This window comes from Oncorhynchus clarkii, chromosome 8 (assembly GCF_045791955.1).
Source record: "Oncorhynchus clarkii lewisi isolate Uvic-CL-2024 chromosome 8, UVic_Ocla_1.0, whole genome shotgun sequence".
NCBI classification, from domain to species: domain Eukaryota; kingdom Metazoa; phylum Chordata; class Actinopteri; order Salmoniformes; family Salmonidae; genus Oncorhynchus; species Oncorhynchus clarkii.
The window spans coordinates 36994794-37018918 of record NC_092154.1 but is presented as its reverse complement, the minus strand read 5'-3'; the positions used below and the strand labels follow the sequence as shown (position 1 = coordinate 37018918).

At 48.0% G+C, this 24125-nt stretch overlaps 1 protein-coding gene across 2 annotated transcripts in view; it reads left to right on the top strand.

Moving 5' to 3' along the window:
- LOC139415359 (1-phosphatidylinositol 4,5-bisphosphate phosphodiesterase beta-1-like) overlaps positions 1 to 16363 on the top strand; it is a 435430-nt gene extending 419067 nt beyond the window's left edge. The window contains exon 33 of one of the 2 annotated variants that reach the window (XM_071163445.1): positions 15075 to 16363. In XM_071163445.1, the coding sequence (XP_071019546.1) occupies positions 15075 to 15296 (222 nt within the window). In that variant the 3' untranslated portion in view covers positions 15297 to 16363. The remainder of the gene's footprint in view (positions 1 to 15074) is intronic. The other variant, XM_071163446.1, reaches the window with a different exon arrangement.
- The last annotated feature ends 7762 nt before the right edge of the window (positions 16364 to 24125 follow it).

Sequence of the window (24125 nt, the reverse complement as noted above, 5' to 3'; positions counted from 1 at the left end):
GGAGGGATAGACGGAGAGACAGGGAGGGATAGACGGAGATACAGGGAGGGATTGACGGAGAGACAGGGAGGGATAGACGGAGAGACAGGGAGGGATAGACGGAGAGACAGGGAGGGATAGACGGAGAGACAGGAGGGATAGACTGAGAGACAGGGAGGGATAGACGGAGAGACAGGAGGGATAGACGAAGAGACAGGGAGGGATAGACGGAGAGACAGGGAGGGATAGACGGAGAGACAGGGAGGGATAGACGGAGAGACAGGAGGGATAGACGGAGAGACAGGGAGGGATAGACGGAGAGACAGGGAGGGATAGACGGAGATACAGGGAGAGATAGACGGAGAGACAGGGAGGGATAGACGGAGAGACAGGGAGGGATAGACGGAGAGACAGGGAGGGATAGACGGAGAGACAGGAGGGATAGACGGAGAGACGGAGAGAGAGGGAGGATAGACGGAGAGACAGGGAGGGATAGACGGAGAGACAGGAGGGATAGACGAAGAGACAGGGAGGGATAGACGGAGAGACAGGGACGGATAGACGGAGATACAGGGAGGGATAGACGGAGAGACAAGAGGGATAGACGGATAGACAGGGAGGGATAGACAGAGAGACAGGGAGGGATAGACGAAGAGACAGGAGGGATAGACAGAAAGACAGGAGGGATAGACAGAGAGACGGGGAGGGATTGATGGAGAGACGGGGAGGGATAGACGGAGAGAGAGGGAGGGATAGACGGAAAGACAGGAGGGATAGACTGAGAGACAGGGAGGGATAGACAGAGAGACAGGAGGGATAGATGGAGAGCCAGGGAGGGATAGACTAAGAGACAGGGAGGGATAGACGGAGAGACAGGGAGGGATAGACGGAGAGACGGAGAGAGAGGGAGGGATAGACGCAGAGACAGGGAGGGATAGACGGAGAGACAGGGAGGGATAGACGGAGAGACAGGGAGGGATAGACGGAGAGATGGAGAGAGAGGGAGGATAGACGGAGAGACAGGGAGGGATAGACGGAGAGACAGGGAGGGATAGATGGAGAGACGGAGAGAGAGGGATGATAGATGGAGAGACAGGGAGGGATAGACGGAGAGACAGGGACAGATAGACGGAGATACAGGGAGAGATAGACAGAGAGACAGGGAGGGATAGACGGAGAGACAGGGAGGGATAGACGGAGAGACAGGGAGGGATAGACGGAGAGACAGGAGGGATAGACGGAGAGACAGGGAGGGATAGACGGAGAGACAGGGAGGGATAGACGGAGAGACAGGGAGGGATAGACGGAGAGACAGGAGGGATAGACGGAGAGACAGGGAGGGATAGACGGAGAGACAGGGAGGGATAGACGGAGATACAGGGAGGGATTGACGGAGAGACAGGGAGGGATAGACGGAGAGACAGGGAGGGATAGACGGAGAGACAGGGAGGGATAGACGGAGAGACAGGAGGGATAGACTGAGAGACAGGGAGGGATAGACGGAGAGACAGGAGGGATAGACGAAGAGACAGGGAGGGATAGACGGAGAGACAGGGAGGGATAGACGGAGAGACAGGGAGGGATAGACGGAGAGACAGGAGGGATAGACGGAGAGACAGGGAGGGATAGACGGAGAGACAGGGAGGGATAGACGGAGATACAGGGAGAGATAGACGGAGAGACAGGGAGGGATAGACGGAGAGACAGGGAGGGATAGACGGAGAGACAGGGAGGGATAGACGGAGAGACAGGAGGGATAGACGGAGAGACGGAGAGAGAGGGAGGATAGACGGAGAGACAGGGAGGGATAGACGGAGAGACAGGAGGGATAGACGAAGAGACAGGGAGGGATAGACGGAGAGACAGGGACGGATAGACGGAGATACAGGGAGGGATAGACGGAGAGACAAGAGGGATAGACGGAGAGACAGGGAGGGATAGACAGAGAGACAGGGAGGGATAGACGAAGAGACAGGAGGGATAGACAGAGAGACAGGAGGGATAGACAGAGAGACGGGGAGGGATAGATGGAGAGACGGGGAGGGATAGACGGAGAGAGAGGGAGGGATAGACGGAAAGACAGGAGGGATAGACAGATGGACAGGGAGGGATAGACGGAGAGACAGGGAGGGATAGACGGAGAGACAGGGAGGGATAGACGGAGAGATGGAGAGAAAGGGAGGATAGATTTAGAGACAGGGAGAGATAGACGGAGAGACAGGAGGGATAGATGGAGAGACAGGGAGGGATAGATGGAGAGACAGGGAGGGATAGACTAAGAGACAGGGACGGATAGACGGAGAGACAGGGAGGGTTAGACGGAGAGAGAGGGAGGGATAGACGGAGAGACAGGGAGTGATAGACGGAGAGACAGGGAGGGATAGACGGAGAGACAGGGAGGGATAGACGGAGAGACAGGGAGGGATAGGCGGAGAGAGAGGGAGGGATAGACGGAGAGACAGGGAGGGATAGACGGAGAGACAGGGAGGGATTCGACAGAGAGACAGGGAGGGATAGACGGAGAGACAGGGACAGATAGACGGAGATACAGGGAGAGATAGACGGAGAGACAGGGAGGGATAGACGGAGAGACAGGGAGGGATAGGCGGAGAGACAGGGAGGGATAGACGGAGAGACAGGAGGGATAGACGGAGAGACAGGGAGGGATAGACGGAGAGACAGGGAGGGATAGACGGAGAGACGGAGAGAGAGGGAGGATAGACGGAGCGACAGGGAGGGATAGACGGAGAGACAGGAGGGATAGACGAAGAGACAGGGAGGGATAGACGGAGAGACAGGGACGGATAGACGGAGATACAGGGAGGGATAGACGGAGAGACAGGGAGGGATAGACGGAGAGACAGGAGGGATAGACGGAGAGACAGGGAGGGATGGACAGAGAGACAGGGAGGGATAGACGAAGAGACAGGAGGGATAGACAGAGAGACGGGGAGGGATAGATGGAGAGACGGGGAGGGATAGACGGAGAGAGAGGGAGGGATAGACGGAAAGACAGGAGGGATAGACAGATGGACAGGGAGGGATAGACAGAGAGACAGGGAGGAATAGACAGAGAGACAGGAGGGATAGACGGAGAGACAGGGAGGGATAGACGGAGAGACAGGAGGGATAGACGGAGAGACAGGGAGGGATAGACGGAGATACAGGAAGGGATAGACGAAGAGATGGAGAGATAGGGAGGGATAGACGGAGAGACGGAGAGGGCTAAGAGAGTCGAGGACAGGATAGACAGATGGAGAGAGAGAGAGGGACAGAGAATGAGAGAAAGATAATTAAAATGAGGGAGCATGAGAGAGAAAATGTCCAGTGGCTTTATTATGGCCCAAATGGATCTGGCTGTTGCTCTTGTTTCTGGACACAAAAACAGAGAAAGACCCTTTATCTGAAAACCATCATTCCTTCCTTCCTTCCTCCCTCTCTCTCTCTCTCTCTCTCTCTCTCTATACTCTCCGCCTTTATCCCACTCTCTCTTCCTCAGTATTCCCCTCCTTCCCTCTTCCTCCCTCTCTCTCTCTCTATACTCTCCGGCTTTATCCCACTCTCTCTCTTCCTCATTCTTCCCCTCCTTCCCTCTTCCTCCCTCTCTCTCTCTACTCTCCCCCTTTATCCCACTCTCTCTCTTTCTCATTCTTCCCCTCCTTCCCTCTTCCTCCCTCTCTCTCTCTACTCTCCGCCTTTATCCCACTCTCTCTCTTCGTCATTCTTCCCCTCCTTCCCTCTTCCTCCCTCTCTCTCTCTATGCCTCTCTCTACTCTCGCCCTTTATCCAACTCTCTCTCTTCCTCATTCTTCCCCTCCTTCCCTCTTCCTCCCTCTCTCTCTCTACTCTCCCCCTTTATCCCACTCTCTCTCTTCCTCATTCTTCCCCTCCTTCCCTTTTCCTCCCTCTCTATACTCTCCCCCTTTATCCCACTCTCTCTCTTCCTCATTCTTCCCCTCATTCCCTCTTCATCCCTCTCTATACTCTCCCCCTTTATCCCACTCTCTCTCTTCCTCATTCTTCCCCTCCTTCCCTCTTCCTCTCTCTCTTTCTCTCTACCCCCCCCCCTTTATCCCACTCTCTCTCTTCCTCATTCTTCCCCTCCTTCCCTCTTCCTCCCTCTCTCTACTCTCCCCCTTTATCCCACTCTCTCTCTTCCTCATTCTTCCTCTCCTTCCTTCTTCCTCCCTCTCTCTCTCAATGCCTCTCTCTACTCTCCCCCTTTATCCCACTCTCTCTCTTCCTCATTCTTCCCCTCCTTCCAGCTTCCTCCCTCTCTATACTCTCCCCCTTTATCCCACTCTGTCTCTTCCTCATTCTTCTCCTCCTTCCCTCTATCTCTCTCTACTCTACCCCTTTATCCCACTCTCTCTCTTCCTCATTCTTCCCCTCCTTCCCTCTTCCTCCCTCTCTCTCTCTATGCCTCTCTCAGACTGTTGGCGGTCATGGCTTCCCTCATCACTGCCTTTGGTCTGCTCCTCTCTCCATTCCATAGGGTCACATCAATAATTAATACACACACACACACACACACACACACACACACACACACACACACACACACACACACACACACACACACACACACACACACACACACACACACACGCACACACACACTCTCTGCCCACAGGGAACATTGTTACTCCCAGAGGAAAGCCGATGCAGTGAGACAAAGCCTTTTGTCACACTTTTGTGTCTACGTGTGTTTGTGTGTGTGTGTGTGTGAGTATATCTGCATGTGTGTGTGTTGCGTGCCAGGTTACACTCCTGCTTGCCTGTGGTGTTGGATGACAGGGCTGCTGTTTAAGCTCAAACCATGGTGCTCACCCTCTGAGGCAGATATGGCAGGATGTGTGTGCGCACGCGCGTGTGTGTGTGTGTCTGTGTTGGCTAATGAAGGTGTCTTGAAAGGTTTCACATCTCTTGTTGTCCTGCTGGAAACCCTCCCCTCTACATCATTGTATAATAGTTCCACGTTGTCACAATGAGCCTGCTCTACATATCAGCATTACTATAAGAATAGAAGGAAAAACTGAGGGAGAGAGGAATAGAAAGAATGGGATGGGGGGGGGTAGAGAAAGAGAGGAGAGAAAAGACAGCAGTATAAAAACCTGTCCGTTCTCTAGTCGAGGAACAATTGAGTCCTGGACAAATATACTTAACTCTGTACAGAATAATCTTGGCTAAAGCCCAACACAGACAAATAAACAATTCATAAAGCCCATATCTCTCTCTCTCTCTCTCTCTCTCTCTCTCTCTCTCTCTCTCTCTCTCTCTCTCTCTCTCTCGCTCTCTCGCTCTCTCTCTCTCTCTCTCTCGCTCTCTCCCCTTCATTATGCCTCTCCTGTGGACCACTGGAAAGAATGCAAATGGTTCTTAAGCAACCCCTCAGACAGCCAGCACACACATTTCAGAGTGGTGACCCCTCATTCACCTCCTGGTCACGGAGAGCCTAATTGGACTGTGTTTGGATATATCTAGGACAGGAGGGGACAAACACACAGTGTGGCATATATCACAGGAGTGGGTTGGAACTGCTAGGGTTGAAAATGGACTGGGTTCTGCTGTACCTAAACCATGTTACAGTACCAGAAGATTGCCCAGCAGCTTTTAAATGGATCCGTATTCCTTATTAAGTGCACTCTGCGGGCCCTGGTCATAAGTAGGTCCCTATGTAGGGAAAAGGTTGCCATTTGGGATGCAGGCCCATAAGTACACAATTCTTTAAAAAATATATATATTTTTTTAATTTAACCCCTTTTCTCCCCAATTTCGTGGTATCCAATTGTTTTAGTAGCTACTATCTTGTCTCATCACTACAACTCTCGGGAGAGACGAAGATTGAAAGCCATGCGTCCTCCGATACACAACGCAACCAAGCCGCACTGCTTATTAAGACAGCGCGCATCCAACCCGGAAGCCAGCCGCACCAATGTGCCGGAGGAAACACAGTTCACCTGGCAACCTTTGTTAACGTGCACTGCGCCCGCTACAAATATACTTAACTCTGTACACAGGAGTCGCTGGTGCGCGATGAGACAAGGACATCCCTACCGGGCAAACCCTCCCTAACCCAGACAATGTGCATCGCCCCACGGACCTCCCGGTCGCGGCCGGTTGTGACAGAGCCTGGGCGCGAACCCAGAGTCTCTGGTGGAGTCGCTGGTGCGCGATGAGACAAGGATATCCCTACCGGCCAAACCCTCCCTAACCCAGACAATGCTAGGCCAATTGTGCGTCGCCCCACGGACCTCCCGGTCGCGACAGAGCCTGGGCGCGAACCCAGAGTCTCTGGTGGAACAGCTGGCGCTGCAGTACAGCGCCCTTAACCACTGCGCCACCCGGGAGGCCTAACACAGGTGGATTCTGAATCCTTAATGATGGATGTTATCACTGGTGGCCAAACATCCTCCTGGACAGCTCCCCTCCCGCAGGGTTTTGTTCCAGCCCTAATCTAACACACCTGATTCTACTAATCAGCTGCTCCCTGGGACCTTGCGTGTGTAGGGCTGGAGTAAAAGCCTGCAGAGTAGGCTTAGCCACCAATGTAATACATGTTGAGTGCTGCTGTTATGTAACCTGTCTTACTAGCTCTAGTACTGAGAGTGACAAGAAGCCACACATTCATTTGGAACCGAATTTAGTTCCGAGGCCCTCCGACACACACACACACACACCGCTTCCCTCGATGGCGCCTCAGAATGAGGACAGATGGTGAAAGTCATCCAGTATAGTATTTTAAGAAAGGCAGAAGTGAGTGTGTGTGTGTTTTGACAGATGATGGGTCTTCTGAGGAGATACCGTATTTAAGTGCTCGTTTGGATCCAAGCGGAAACCACACACACGAACACAAACACTGCGCTGGTCTCTGAAGGGCAGTTGAGGTTGCTCAGTCAGATCCGGACACCTGATGAGACCTTCTATTAGACAGCACTGTTGGAGGAGGCTCAGCTCTCCACTATGTTGGATGCCGCATTGAGAGGGGTGGGAGAAGAAATGGAGACTGACAGAAAGCGAGAGAAAGAAAGAGACCCTGCTAGCTCCATCTGCTCCCCCTCTCCTCCCTCTTCACTCCATCCCTGTGACTTTTAATTACCTCAGCTGTCACTCCACCCCCAGGTGATAACGAGGTGTGGTGTTCGTCACACCCCTGTACCCAACACACACACACACACCCTGTCCCAACCCACACACCTCGTCCTGATACACAACCAGTCTCCAACATCTACACACCCTGTCCCCAACCGACACACACACACCCTGTCCCAACCCACACACCTCGTCCTGATACACAACCTGTCTCCAACATCTACACACACCCTGTCCCCAACCGACACACACACACCCTGTCCACAACCGACACACACACACCCTGTCCACAACCGACACACACACACCCTGTCCACAACCGACACACACACACCCTGTCCACAACCGACACACACACACACACACACACACACACACACACACACACACACACACACACACACACACACACACACACACACACACACACACACACCCTGTCCACAACCGACACACACACACCCTGTCCCAACCCACACACCTCATCCTGATACACAACCTGTCTCCAACTGACACATACACACCCTGTCCCAACCCACACACCTCGTCCTGATACACAACCTGTCTCCAACATCTACACACACCCTGTCCCCAACCGACACACACACACCCTGTCCACAACCGACACACACACCCTGTCCACAACCGACACACACACACCCTGTCCACAACCGACACACACACACCCTGTCCACAACCGACACACACACACACACACACACACACACACACACACACACACACACACACACACACACACACACACACACCCTGTCCACAACCGACACACACACACCCTGTCCCAACCCACACACCTCGTCCTGATACACAACCTGTCTCCTACTGACACATACACACCCTGTCCCAACCCACACACCTCGTCCTGATACACAACCTGTCTCCAACATCTACACACACCCTGTCCCCAACCGACACACACACACCCTGTCCACAACCGACACACACACACCCTGTCCACAACCGACACACACACACCCTGTCCACAACCGACACACACACACCCTGTCCACAACCGACACACACACACACACACACACACACACACACACACACACACACACACACACACACACACACACACACACCCTGTCCACAACCGACACACACACACCCTGTCCACAACCGACACACACACACCCTGTCCACAACCGACACACACACACTCTGTCCACAACCGACACACACACACACACACACACACACACACACACACACACACACACACACACACACACACACACACACACACACACACACACACACAGTACACAATCTCTCTCTCTCACACACACACACACACACAGTACACAATCTCTCTCTCACACTCACGCGTGCGGCAGACTGTCCCTTCCTAAGTGGGTCAGCAGCGGGGAGGAGACGGGCTGCAGAGCGAAGCGTCTTTAGCCATCTGTCAAAACACTCTTCCTGGAAGGTCACCTTGGGGTGTGTGGTCTGATCAGGGCAGAGGTCACCTTAGGCTCCCGTATGAATGTGACACACACACACCTTAGAAAAGGTGGTCCAATCAGAGCAGACACCACTTCAAGCTCGGTTAGCGAAAGAGTAAGGGGAGACGAATTAGAATAGAACTGCCCTGTCCCAGGTAATGGAGACCTGCCTTCAGCTTCACTTCACAAGTTACATGAAATCATCTCATCTTCACGTATTTATGTGTCTAGTAGGTAGAGGGTGTGTTTGTTTTTAAACCAACGTGTGATGCATGATGATAAGATATGTGTTGCATCCTAATCTGCTCCCTTTTCCCGATACACCTAAGTATACGAAACATCAAGAACACCTGCTCTTTCCGTGACATAGACTGACCAGGTGAATCCAGGTGAAAGCTATGATCCCTTATTGATGTCACTTGTTAAATCCACTTCAATCAGTGTAGATGAAGGGGAGGAGACAGGATAAAGAAGGATTTTTAAGCCTTGAGAGAATCGGGACATGGATTGTTTACGTGTGGCCAGCATCCCCGTTGAGCGCTTTCGACACATTGCAGAGTCCTGTTGAGGCTGTTCTGATATTGCAAAGTGTTCCTAATGTTTGGTATACTCGGTGCACTACATTGAGGACTGATGAAAAGTAGTGCTCTATATAGGGGATAGGGTGCCATTTAGGACGCAGATGACTAAATGTATTATTTCCATGGTACAGAGGCAGGTTCTGTCACTGAGAACAGCTTGTCCTACGTGAGGAGGAGTGGAATCAGAAAGATGTGTCAGAGTCTGTTTGGATCAGGTGGAGACTTAATGGAGGGAAAGTCAAGTGTAAAGGAAAGGACTGAATGTCTGGAAGGACAAGTGGTTCCTCCTTGTTCCTGAAGAGTCCGTGGAGGAGTAAGCACCTCTCACTCACCTCACCTGTCCTCTAGTCTATGTGATTGACTTCATTCCTCTCTCCTCCATACAGCCCTCTCTCCTTTCCTCACTCCAATTCTAGTTGGATTGTCTTCTCCATATCCAGTCCTCCAGTGGGATAGTCCTCTCTCCTTTCCTCACTCCAATTCCTAGTTGGATTGTCTTCATCCATCTCTCCTCCTCTATCCAGTCCTCCAGTGGGATAGTCTTCATCCATCTCTCCTCCTCTATCCAGTCCTCCAGTGGGATAGTCTTCATCCCTCTCTCCTCCTCTATCCAGTCCTCCAGTGGGATAGTCTTCATCCCTCTCTCCTTTCCTCACTCCAATTCCTAGTTGGATTGTCTTCATCCATCTCTCCTCCTCTATCCAGTCCTCCAGTGGGATAGTCTTCATCCATCTCTCCTCCTCTATCCAGTCCTCCAGTGGGATAGTCTTCATCCATCTCTCCTCCTCTATCCAGTCCTCCAGTGGGATAGTCTTCATCCATCTCTCCTCCTCTATCCAGTCCTCCAGTGGGATTGTCTTCATCCATCTCTCCTCCTCTATCCAGTCCTCCAGTGGGATAGTCTTCATCCATCTCTCCTCCTCTATCCAGTCCTCCAGTGGGATAGTCTTCATCCCTCTCTCCTTTCCTCACTCCAATTCCTAGTTGGATTGTCTTCATCCATCTCTCCTCCTCTATCCAGTCCTCCAGTGGGATAGTCTTCATCCATCTCTCCTCCTCTATCCAGTCCTCCAGTGGGATAGTCTTCATCCATCTCTCCTCCTCTATCCAGTCCTCCAGTGGGATTGTCTTCATCCATCTCTCCTCCTCTATCCAGTCCTCCAGTGGGATAGTCTTCATCCATCTCTCCTCCTCTATCCAGTCCTCCAGTGGGATAGTCTTCATCCCTCTCTCCTTTCCTCACTCCAATTCCTAGTTGGATTGTCTTCATCCATCTCTCCTCCTCTCCCCAGTCCTCCAGTGGGATAGTCTCCATCCCTCTCTCCTCCTCTCCCCAGTCCTCCAGTGGGATAGTCTTCATCCCTCTCTCCTCCTCTCCCCAGTCCTCCAGTGGGATAGTCTTCATCCCTCTCTCCTCCTCTCCCCAGTACTCCAGTTGGATAGTCTTCATCCCTCTCTCCTCCTCTATCCAGTCCTCCAGTGGGATAGTCTTCATCCCTCTCTCCTCCTCTCTCCAGTCCTCCAGTGGGATAGTCTTCATCCCTCTCTCCTCCTCTCCCCAGTCCTCCAGTGGGATAGTCATCATCCCTCTCTCCTCCTCTCCCATCCTCCAGTTGGATAGTCTTCATCCCTCTCTCCTCCTCTCCCCAGTCCTCCAGTGGGATAGTCTTCATCCATCTCTCCTCCTCTCCCCAGTCTTCCAGTTGGATAGTCTTCATCCCTCTCTCCTCCTCTCCCCAGTCCTCCAGTGGGATAGTCTTCATCCGTCTCTGCCTGTGTCTCACACAAGTGTCTCTTAACACCTGGAGGCTTCTCTGTACACACATGTTTGGATTTGAACAGCCCCACTCTCAAGAATGACTCCTTGGATTGGAGTGGGACTGAGGTTAATTAATATTGGATCACTTCACTGTAGTTTGATTGTGTATAAAAGGTGTATTACCCACAAAGACAGCCATAGTCCTGACCATTAGCCCACAAGCCATTTGGCGATACATTAATCGTAGGGTTGTTTTGATGAGTAAGTAATCCTACAAAGATCGTGTGTTTTTTTTGGCGCGAGTCTACCGCTGTAAGATCAGAGAGTTATTCAAATCAGCCTTTTTTTCCCATCTCATGTAATGCGACGAGCCTCAGTTGAGCGCTTAAATTCTGACATGGTCCTAATTCAAATGTGTTCTTAATTGGCTCACCTGTATAAATAAAAGGTAAACATTTTTACAAGGACCATGTATTTGAAAATACAAAATGTCAAGGAAACAGTTAGTTGAATCCAAATATATGATCATTAGCACATGGCTTGGATGGCTGTTAGATATGAATCTTAATATAGCCTATAGCCTAGAATGAAATACATTAGAGACAAAGAATCACCTCAACATTAGTGTAGACAACTTTTGCAGCTTCAAAATGAGTAACAGATACACTGCGTGTACCAAACAATAGGAACACCTTTCTAATGTTGAGTTGCACCCCCCCCCAGAACAGCCTCAGTTCGTTGGGGCATGGACTTTACAAAGTGTTGCAAATGATCCACAGCTGTATCATGATGACTCCAATGCTTCCCCCAGTATGTGGACACCCTTTCCAATGAGTTTGGGTTTGTTGCCGACAGGTGTATAAGATCGAGCACACAGCCACGCACTCTCCATAGACAAACATTGGCAGTAGAAATGGCCTTACTGAAGAGCTCAGTGACTTTCAACGTGGCACCGTCATAGGATGCCACCTTTCCAACAAGTCAGTTTGTCAAATTTCTGCCCTGCTAGAGCTGACCCGGTCAACTGTAAGTGCTGTTATTGTGAAGTGAAAATTTCTAGGAGCAACAACGGCTCAGCCGTGAAGTGGTAGGCCACACAAGCTCACAGAACGGGACCGGCGAGTGCTGAAGCGTGTATCGCGGAAAGATCGCCTGTCCTTGGTTGTAACCTTCACTACCGAGTTCCAAACTGCCTCTGGAAGCAACGTCAGCACAACAACTGTTCGTTGGGAGTTTAATGAAATGGGTTAACATTGCCGAGCAGCCACACACAAGCCTAAGATCACCATGCGCAATGCCATGCGTTGGCTGGAAACGCGTTCTCTGTAGTGATGAATCACACTTCACCATCTGGTAGTCCGACGGACGAATCTGGGTTTGGTTGATGCAAGTAGAAAGCTACCTGTCCCAATGCATAGTGCCAACTGTAAAGTTCGGTGGAGGGGGAAAAATGGCCTGGGGCTGTTTATCATGGTTCGGGCTAGGCCCCTTAGTTCCAGTGAAGGAAAATCTTAACGCTACAGCATAGAATAACATTTTACACGATTCTGTGCTTCCAACTTTGTGGCGATAGTTTGGGGAAGGCCCTTTCCTGTTTTAGCATGATAATGCCCCCGTGCACAAAGCGCGGTCCATACAGAAATGGTTTGTCGAGATCGTTGTGGAAGAACTTGACTGGCCTGCACAGAGCCCTGACCTCAACCCCATTGAATACATTTGGGATTAATTGGAATGCCGACTGCGAGCCATGCCTAATCGCTCCAACCTCACTAATACGCTTGTTGCTGAATGGAATTAAGTCCCCACTGCAATGTTCCAACATCTAGTGGAAAGCGTTCCCAGAAGAGTGGAGGCTGTTATTTATAGCAGTAAAGGGGGGACCAACTCCATATTAACGCCCATGATTTTAGACGAGTAGGTGTCCATATACTTTTGATCATATAGTTTATATAAAACACAGGACAATCATGCTTTTGACGGCACTGGGCCATTAAGAACATAATTTCCAACCAAAGAAGTAGCAAAGATGGTACTATGACCTTGTCTGAATCCTGACTGGTGTACATATAGAATACATTTCGTAGTTTAAAAGGATCTAAGTTGAGTTGGCAAGAGAGTTTGGAAATGGGGCGATAATTATTTAGGTCACACGGGTCACCAACATTGTGAAGGGGAAGTATATTGGCTGCCTTCCAGACCCTCGGGATGGTACCAGAAATAATTCTAAGGTTAAAGCTGCAATATGTGACGTAGAAATGTTAGTAATAGATCTGTCATTCTCATTGAAAGCAAGTCTAAGACGTGGTGGATATGTTCTATGTGCTCTATTTCTATGGTACCCGTTCTTAAGTTTCGTTTTTGTGACTTTTACTTTAGGTTTTCTACACCAGCTTCAAAAAGCTGAAAATACTATATTTTTGGTTATGGAAAATATATTTCACAGCAGTTTAGATGGTACAATGATTCTCTACACTCTACTTGCTTGTTTTGTCACGTAAACTGAAAATAGGCAAACGATTACAATTTTAGCAACCAGAAAATGGCGGAGCGATTTCTGCATAGTGCACCCTTAAAAATGTGTTAAAGGTTCTGTAATCAGATGAGCAGAAAGCTGCAGCGAGAAAGGACCAGGCAAATCAGCCCCAGTGGATTCTTTTTTTACATCAACGTAGCGCAAGGCCTCCAGCACATCACAGGTAGAAAGTTGTTGAAATGAAAACAAAGAAGAAGTTGACGGAACTTCCATAGAGCCAACTGGAGGCTGGAAGAGGGGCAGGCAGTCGACTATCTCACCAGGGTCAATTAAACCACCATTTCTTTCAAATAAAAAGCCTGCCGAGATAAAGGCTTTATTTCTCATTTTACTCAGTAATGATGTCAGTCTGACACAACTTGCTTATGCAGGAAAGGAATTTCCTCTCCTCTGTGCGTTAACTGATTTCCAAAATTTAGACGGATCACCAGCAGAGTCTGAGATAGATTTGGCTTTCTTGATTGAGGAAGTGCATCTATTTCATAATTGCCTGAAAAGCTGCCAATCAGCTACAGGTGGTCAGGTGGTAAATCCCAGATAAATGTGTATTTTGGTTTATGGACACGTGTAAATACCAGAAGTGGTATTTAGAGAACGTGAAGCCACCTCTCCCAATTTTTTTCAGTCTGTTACACTTGAAGATTTTGTTATCAGCAATGTCAATGTCCTTATCCAGGATCGAGCCGTTTAGCCAAGTCTCTATGAGGACCATAATATCCGAGCTCGTGTCATGCACCCACATATAAGGAAGGTCCATCTTTGACATCAAACTTCATACTCTACGTTGACAGCCCGAGCCCTCTACGCAATTTGAAAACAGGGGGGGGTATCCATATTTGTGGTATTTGAAGAAAAAAAAAGGCACTGGACAAACTTACCACAGTGGGCTTCCGAATTGGGCTAACTGTAACAGAGCTAACATATCACTAACAACACCATTGTGAATATGGATGTCTGTAGCAGTACGATGATAACTCTCTGAAATAGTGGGAATGGGGAGAATTACCTGAGCAGGGGTTGGGCTGTTTTCTTAGGCTCTTAGATTGTGATGTGGTTCATCTTTGCTGCTCTCCTTTAATTATGGCCCTCCCCTGGGACGCAGCAGGGTAGTTAAACAGAGAAATCAGCATTAAAGCAATTATTGGATCAGAATGAATACAATCCTGTCATCTGTAATCATTAGCGGCGGCTATGCCTGGGAGAAAACAGACTGTATCCTTCTCTCTCTCTCTCTGACTTCCCCGTCTGTCTGTCAGAAGGCAAGGAGCTCAGTAACGTTATTACTAATTGAGGTAGAGAAAATGTAACAACAGAAAACCTGTTGACCGGTAACATCAACTCAGCCGGTCCATATCAGTCATCACTAGTCAATGCCACCATATTATTTTCTCCTCTTCAGTTACACAGTACCAGGGGTAGCAAGGACAAGTTCAGTATATAATGATGTAGGCCCACTCTGTTGGTTCTGTAGACCCATACCGTTTGTCCTCTCCCTGTTGCTGCTTATAGACCCATTCTCTGTCTTCTCTCCTTCCTGTAGCTGCAGAGAGGTGGACCAGGACCAGTTCTCTTTGTAGCTGTAGTTCTCTTGCTACGGTTTGTTCTGTGGTTCTATTTGGTTCTGTTGTAGAACCATACTTTGTTCTCTTCTCTCCCAATAGCTGCAGACCGAGCTGGACCAGGAGTACCAGGACAAGTTCAGACGGTTGCCCCTAGAGATCCAGGAGTTTGTCCAGGACAGCAGCAAGGCCAAGCTTAGCGACGACAGTACCCATGGCAACCTGTCTGTCTCCTCGACGACTGAGAGGCTCAACCACAAAGCGTCCCAGTCAGAGGATGATACAGAAGACTCGTCGGAAAGAGTGTTTGACACACCCCTTTAAGACAAATCTGAAATGACACCCTTTTCCCTATATAGTGCAGTACTTTTGGCCGGAGCCTCATATAAAGACTGTCCAAAAGTAGTGCACTATATAGGGAATAGGCTTTAGAGACGAAACCTCATTAGAGACTAAACCGTCCCCTTCCTCTGAATTGGACAGTTCTGGTTGGTCGTTCGAGGTGAAAATTGCCATTCTAGGGACAGATTACCCTGCGCTAACTCCTAACCTGAACCAGTAGGGAGGTTAAACAATATCTGACCATGGACCAGTAATAGGGAGTACCTACTCTGTAGTTCTATTCAGATATGTAAATACTTGTTTTGTATTTGTGTGTTTTTGTTGTTTTGCTCCGGGGCGGTGCAGACACAGGATACGTGTATGTGTGACTCGGCACTAACTATGCGCAGGAACTAAGTTACATACTTGAACCATTGCACAGACAGAATCATTTCTTAAAAATAAAAATAAATGTTTTTAATGTGTTCCTACTTTTTAAAAAGGACAATGTATTAGGTGTTAGATTACGTTCTCACAATGCTGACTATAGTGTAGGTCAGTCAGTGGTGCCAATGTTTTGATTTCACTGTGCACTTAGAGAATAGTTATGAGTATCATTGATTTGACATTGGTTAAGACCAGGGCAATGTTGAATTTGTAACGTACAATGGCACTGCAATGTAAAGTGATTGCATTGCAAGCCCCAAATAAAGTCCAGGCACAGCAAGTCAATTTCAACTTCCTGTCCAACCACTGTGGACACAGCCTTTATTTTCTTTATTTAAAAGTACGAATCGCTCCTAATTTATATTTTGCACTGAAGGCTTTCTACAGAACTAACTCTTCTGTTCTATCGTCGCCACCAAGCACTGGAGGCTTGCTGGTTCTATTTCTTCCTCACAAAAGTAAGTCTACTCTGTGTTGCTGCTACCTTGTTTTAATACTAATTTTGTCCTATTTTGCTTTGTAAGATATATTGGCCTGGTCGAGACGTACTTATTTTATCGTTTTGATTTTCTCATTTTTGTAATGCTTTTGACACGTTAGCGTTTAGATTGTTTATGGTTAATCCTGCCGTGGAGGGGTGGGGGGGTGCGGAGGGAGGGGAAATGGATGGGAGGGGCTGAGGGATGGAGGGAGGGTGATCTGGGATGGAGGGAGGGTGATGAGGGATGGAGGGAGGGTGATGAGGGATGGAGGGAGGATGATGAGGGAGAGTAAATCACGTATCTGCATGCCGTTGAACTATTGTAAATGTTACTGTAGCAGAGAAGACGTAACGTAAATGTAAAATGTACATTTCTCTGTCCTCTTGTACAGCAGATCACTAACCTGACCTTAATGATTTGAAATCAAACTGAAACTGCAACTATGACTTTGTTTGTACAGTACTAGTGATGAAGTACTTGTGTTGGTATGGGATGAAATGAAAAAAAGACTATATCACTGCCCCTTACCAAAGACTGAAATTCTTAACACTTGGACACACACACACGCACACACACATTTGATCCATTAACATAAGACACTGAAATGATGTCCCAGGCTTTTTCAACATTTAAACCCTAAATGTAGTTTTATGATCAATACATGTCCCAAATGTTTATTCAATGGTTTTCCTTTGGTAATATAATGTAAGTACTTACTGCCCAGGACAGTCATCACAGATACTGTTTGCAACATGGTAGATTTCAACTCTTTCTAAAGCCAAACCTTTGGTCATTTTATGTCCATGTAAAATACTGAGTGCACCGCCTCTAACAAGATCTTGTACACTATTGGTCCATTCATCCTATGATATGTGACATCATACTCAATTAAAATGTCAGTCAAAGACCCTGGACAGGGCCATACATACACACCACATTGATGTGTCATGTCTGCTGTCGGCATACTTATTTCAATTGATTAACTTGAACCAGTATAAAGTGAAGGATCACATTATAACGTGTAAACGAGTATAACTTGGTTTCTATAAAATACGGTTCTTATTGATGTGAGAGTCCTGTGCCTTTTGAATAGGTTTGCCTTGTTTTGATGTCGAATGTGTGAAATGCATCTTTGTGTAAATTGCCATTGTATTATACGAAGCTGTCTGTTATTGGATAGACCGTGTGCACTTTCAGTACGGTACCACTACTGAGTTAAAAACACTTGTGAAGATGAGGAGTGGCTCCTTAAAAAGACAATAATTATAGACATGTATTTTTATTTTGTCTTGAACCACTTGTTTCTGTTCATCAACCTAAGTGTATGCATTTTGTTGTTGTAAATGTGTGTATTCCGTAAAGGGAAAACATTGAGATGATGATGATGATCATAGTATAGAAGTGTAAAGGGAATCTGCTTGTGATTAATAAATGTGGCTATTGTACATTGCTGAAGTGAACACTTGTCTTTGTTGATTTGTAGTTCCCAGTAATACTATGATAGATGTTTTACCTCCTATGCAGGTAAAGCAGGTTCACTGTGATGATAACAGCTTCACTTCCTCCACTGTCCCTGTCCCCTTACTAGGCTCACCTTATTGTTCTGAATCTTTTCCAAGAACATCCACTAAGTCAGGGTCACACTGAGTGCACAACACTTTTGTGTCAAGTTGACTGGATGTCCTATGGGTGGTTCATTCTTGACACACGCCGGAAGCTGTGGAGCATGAAAAACCCAGCAGCTTTGCAGTTCTTGACACAAACCGGTGTGCCTGGCACCTACGACCATACCCCGTTCAAAGGCACTTCAATATTTTGTCTTTCCCATTCACTCTCTGAATGGCACACATACACAATCCATGTCTCTATTGTCTCACGGCTTAAAAATCCTTCTTTAACCCGTCTCCTCCCCTTCATCTACACTGATTGAAGTGGATTTAACAAGTGACATCAGTAAGGGATCAAAGCTTTCACCTGGATTAATCTGGTCAGTCTATGTCATGGAAAGAGCAGATGTTCCTAATGTTTTGTACACTCGGCGTATTACGTGGAGTATGTTTCTACATACTGAAGAGGTAGTGTCTGTGCGTACGTGCGTGTGTGTGTGTGTGTTGTGTGTGTGTGTGTACTGAAATGGCAGACAATGGACTTCCAAGAATGTCACTACTGTGGTCTGTAAGAGGTTTAAGGATAGTAAAGTATATCAACAGTGCAAAGCCACACTTGCAATCACATTAAAAACATTATCTTAAGACCTAAACCTCAACTGGAGTTGTGTATAAAGGGTATGACCATTGAGCAAGTTGAGGAAGCTAAACTCCTAAGTATAACATTGGGATGGTCAATTATCATGGTCAAGTCATATTGAGTTGTTGTGAAGATGGGGATGGGTATGTCTGTTATAAAAATATTTTTGACACGAAAATCTACTGGTCTTGTCCCAACTTGATTACTGTCCAGTGAGATGGTGTAGCAAAGAAAGTCCTAGCAAAGCTTCAGCTGGTTCAAAACAGAGCAGCAGTCCTTGCCCTTAACTGCACACACAGAACTAACATCCACAACATGCATGCCAGTCTTCCCTGGTTGAGGATTGAAGAGAGATGAACTGCTTAACTGAAAATTCCAAATGATCTGTATAATCAAATAGCATTCAGCTCAGGCACCCACACATACCCCACAAGACATGTCAACAGGGGTCTCTTCACAGTCCCCAAGTCCAATACGAATTCACGGCAACGCACAGTATTATACAGTGGTGTAAAGTACTTAAGCAAACTGGAACATGCTGTCGTACACGTCGATCCAGAGCGTCCCAAACGTGCTCAATCTGGTGAGTATGCAGGCCATGGAAGAACTGGGACATGGGGCCGTGCATTATCATGCTGAAACATGAGGTGATGGTGGCAGATGAATGGTATGACAATGGGCCTCAGGATCTCGTCACGGTATCTCTGTGCATTCAAATTGCCAACGATAAAACACACTTCTCCAGTGTGTCAGTGGCCATCGAAGGTGAGCATTTGCCCACTGAAGTTTGTTATGACGCTGAACGGCAGTCAGGCCAAGACCCTGGTGAGGACGACGAGCTTGTAGACGAGCTTCCATGAGACAATTTCTTAAAATTTGTGCAGAAATTCTTTGGTTGTGCAAACTCACAGTTTCATCAGCTGTCCGGGTGGCTGGTCTCAGAAAGTCCCGGTGGTGAAGAAGCTTGATGTCCTGGGCTGGCGTGGCTGGTCTCAGAAAGTCCCAGTGGTGAAGAAGCTTGATGTCCTGGGCTGGCGTGGCTGGTCTCAGAAAGTCCCGGTGGTGAAGAAGCTTGATGTCCTGGGCTGGCGTGGCTGGTCTCAGAAAGTCCCAGTGGTGAAGAAGCTTGATGTCCTGGGCTGGCGTGGCTGGTCTCAGAAAGTCCCGGTGGTGAAGAAGCTTGATGTCCTGGGCTGGCGTGGCTGGTCTCAGAAAGTCCCAGTGGTGAAGAAGCTTGATGTCCTGGGCTGGCGTAGCTGGTCTCAGAAAGTCCCGGTGGTGAAGAAGCTTGATGTCCTGGGCTGGCGTGGCTAGTCTCAGAAAGTCCCGGTGGTGAAGAAGCTTGATGTCCTGGGCTGGCGTGGCTGGTCTCAGAAAGTCCCGGTGGTGAAGAAGCTTGATGTCCTGGGCTGGCGTGGCTGGTCTCAGAAAGTCCCGGTGGTGAAGAAGCTTGATGTCCTGGGCTGGCGTGGCTAGTCTCAGAAAGTCCCGGTGGTGAAGAAGCTTGATGTCCTGGGCTGGCGTGGCTGGTCTCAGAAAGTCCCGGTGGTGAAGAAGCTTGATGTCCTGGGCTGGCGTGGCTGGTCTCAGAAAGTCCCGGTGGTGAAGAAGCTTGATGTCCTGGGCTGGCGTGGCTGGTCTCAGAAAGTCCCGGTGGTGAAGAAGCTTGATGTCCTGGGCTGGCGTGGCTGGTCTCAGAAAGTCCCGGTGGTGAAGAAGCTTGATGTCCTGGGCTGGCGTGGCTGGTCTCAGAAAGTCCCGGTGGTGAAGAAGCTTGATGTCCTGAAGAAGCTTGATGTCCTGGCGTGGCTGGTCTCAGAAAGTCCCGGTGGTGAAGAAGCTTGATGTCCTGGGCTGGCGTGGCTGGTCTCAGAAAGTCCCGGTGGTGAAGAAGCTTGATGTCCTGGGCTGGCGTGGCTGGTCTCAGAAAGTCCCGGTGGTGAAGAAGCTTGATGTCCTGGGCTGGCGTGGCTGGTCTCAGAAAGTCCCGGTGGTGAAGAAGCTTGATGTCCTGGGCTGGCGTGGCTGGTCTCAGAAAGTCCCGGTGGTGAAGAAGCTTGATGTCCTGGGCTGGCGTGGCTGGTCTCAGAAAGTCCCGGTGGTGAAGAAGCTTGATGTCCTGTGCTGGCGTGGCTGGTCTCAGAAAGTCCCGGTGGTGAAGAAGCTTGATGTCCTGGGCTGGCGTGGCTACACGTGGTCTGCAGGTGAGAGGCCGGTTGGACTTACTGTACCGGTTGGACATAACAAATTCTCTAAAACAATGTTGGAGGTTGTGTGACAAAACTGCACATTTTAGAGTGGCCTTTTATTGTCCCCAGCCGAGGTGCACCTGTGTAATGATCATGCTGTTTATTCAGCTTTTTGATATGCCACACCTCTCAGGTGAATGGATTATCTTGGCAAAGGAGAAATGCTCACTAACAGGGATGCAAACACATTTGACAGAAATAAGCTTTTTTGTGCATATGAAACATTTATTTGATCTTATATTTCAGCTCAACAAACATGGGACCAACACTTTACATGTTGCGTTTAATAAATTTGTCCTGTGTAGGTACATGCAGCTTCTCTTCTGTCGTGATATGTTGCCCTAGAAGAAGAACGTTGTAAATCGATAGAATGAAATGAATGCTTCAGTCTAGTTCCCTCTGTCATCTCTGCTTCTTTCCAAGGAGTAGAAACGTTGTAGGGACTGTGGAGAAAGTAGAAAAAGAAATGAAAAACTGGAAAATCTTCTGTGCAAAATGTCCAAATGACATCAGTTTGACCAGTTGCAAGGAAATAGACGGCTGTGAAAACGATATTTTCTGTGGTTGAAATACAAATCATCTTTTATGATGCTGATAAAACACAGCACCTCTACAGATGGTCCCTAACGGGGGCATTCAACATTCTCCGAATTTGCTGAGAGAATTAAATCCTATTTCTCCACTCCTGTTCCCGATGCAATATTTAAATTCGGTGTATCATTTTACTGCAAGAAATGCTTCATTCCGCAGGGGTTAATATCAAGGCTATGCGAGAGGTTTTAGGCCTGCAGTCAGTGTCCAAACTGCAGTTTTCATTTGACCCATCTGAACAGTAGGCTACAGTTCCCTTGACGTGCCATAGGCCTATTTGAAATCCCCATCTTGTGACTGTCGAATTTGTACAGCGCCTCATAATCATCACACATAACACAGCCCGGCACTGCCATCATCCTGTTTCACCACTTCACCAAATCTTTCCCAAACAATACTTTTATGGCCCTGCCTTCCCTCTATTTTCAACTCTTCATGTCGCATCTTTCATCTTATTGAATTAAACGTCGACATTGACCTTATTCTTTCTGCCCGTTCCCAAAAGCATTTGGCGATTGGCGTGTAGGCCATTTGGCACGCGAACAGTTTAGACCCTAAAGCTTAGGCTTATGCACTAATGCCAGATAGACAAAAAATAACGAAAGAAAAAAAACGCAATATAGGCTATAGACATACATTGCACAAGAATGATACATTTGTGGATTTTTTGGGTGCTTTGTGTTCCCTTTATTCAACCCTCCCGCCACCCACCCATCCTTCATCCACAAAATACTTAATGACCCTAAACCCACCCGCGGGGACTGAGGGTTATAAATCAACCCACTCATCACCAACACAGACACACTCTAAAACACACATTATTTTTGCTGTTGTGTTGTTTGTATTATTTTGGTTGTGTATTTAACATGTCTTCGACTTTCATTGTCTTTCAGCGTACCAGTGTTTTGTTTACTTGTCCTGTTTTGTGTTTTTTCTGTGGACCCCAGGAAGAGTAGCTGCTGCTTCTGGGAAAGCTCATGGGGATCCAAAAAAACATCTGTGTTCGTGTAGCATACTGCACTGTAATTACCAGTAGGGGTTGGTGGGAAAAGCTATAGGAGGACAGGCGCATTGTAATGACTGGAATGGTATCAATGGAACGGTATCAAACACATCAAACATATGGAAACCACATGTTTGACTCCGTTCCATTGATTCCATTCCAGGCATCACAATGAGCCTATCCTCCTATAGCTCCTCCCACCAGCCTCCACTAGTAATTACGTGGGTGCAGGGGAGTATTTTTCTCTGCTGCACCCTCAGCACCCATACTTCACATCCATGTATGGTGATTCAAATTCAGAGGTAGACCATGCAGGGAATCTTTCATAGGTGTACACACACACACACACACACACACACACACACAGAAACCGCCGAAACATTCCAGGGACCACGGAGACAGATAATTAACCCTGTGCTGCGCTGGGCTAAGCTGGGCTAGAGGCGGAAGGGGTGGGTCATGGTTTTTAATATGATTCCAGAGGATATGTAAACACTGATGCCTTTCCGCTCCCTCCAGTCCAAACACACACACACACACACACACATATACACACACATAGAGTCCAAACTCCCAGGAATACCGACTGCCGTCTGTCCATCTGCTGCGGGGACAAGAGGTGTCGGATAAATAGGTTTTTAATGAAACACACCAGGACAGTCGAATGGAGAGAATTGGCGGGAGAGGAAGAAAGACTGTGTGTCTGTGTATGCGTGCATGGATTGTATAGGGTTATGATAGACTGCTGTGTATAACGACAAGCAGCACTTCCTGCCACGGCCAGTGAAATCTGCGGAACCACTCGTGTGCACGTGTGTTATCAGAACATCACGCTGATGGACCATTATCACTGGGATCAGTCACGTGACCGGGCAGTCGTTTCCTGCCACTTAGACAATTTGTCAGCCATTTGAGGACCACTGTTATCTTTGTGTTATACCACTCCAAGACATTCCATAGAGTCTTGATTTCATCAAAGTGTACAGAAGTAACCCTGCTAGGGCCACACTATTGCCTCTGTCTAGTGAATCAGTCCTACTGGCACAGGGCAGCTCAGTCATCCTAAGTGTGTGGCAGCCAGCTCACCCCTGGTAAGGTTAAGGTAATGGGACACAATTCAAATGACTACTTTTAGAGATTCTAATTACGTTGGTAACCAGTTTATAATAGCAATAAGGCACCTTGGGGGTTTGTGATACATGGCCAACATACCAGGGCTAAGGGCTGTGTCCAGGCACTTCACGTTGCGTTGTGCATAAGAACAGACTTAGCAGTGGTATATTGGCCATATACCACACCCTCTTTGGTCTGATTGATTAAATATCCTTGATGAAAACCTGTTCCAGATCGCTCAAGGTTCACCTTCCAACAGGACAACGACCCTAAGCACACAGCCAAGAAAATGCAGAAGTGGCTTCGGGACTAGTCTCTGAATGTCCTTGAGTGGCCCAGCCAGAGCCCGGACTTGAACCTGATCGAACATCTCTGGATAGACCTGAAAATAGCTGTGCAGCGACACTCCCCATCTAACCTGACAAAGCTTGAGAGGATCTACAGAGAAGAATGTGAGAAACTCTCCAAATACAGGTGTGCCAAGTTTGTAGTGTCATACCCAAGAAGACTAGAGGCTCTAATCGCTGCCAAAGGTGCTTCAACAAAGTACTGAGTAAAGGGTCTGAATACTTACAGTTGGGCAAAAAAAGTATTTAGTCAGCCACCAATTGTGTAAGTTCTCCCACTTAAAAAGTCCAGGCTGAGAAGACTGAATCTGCAATAGTTAAGCAGCTTGGTTTGAAGAAATCAACTGTGGGAG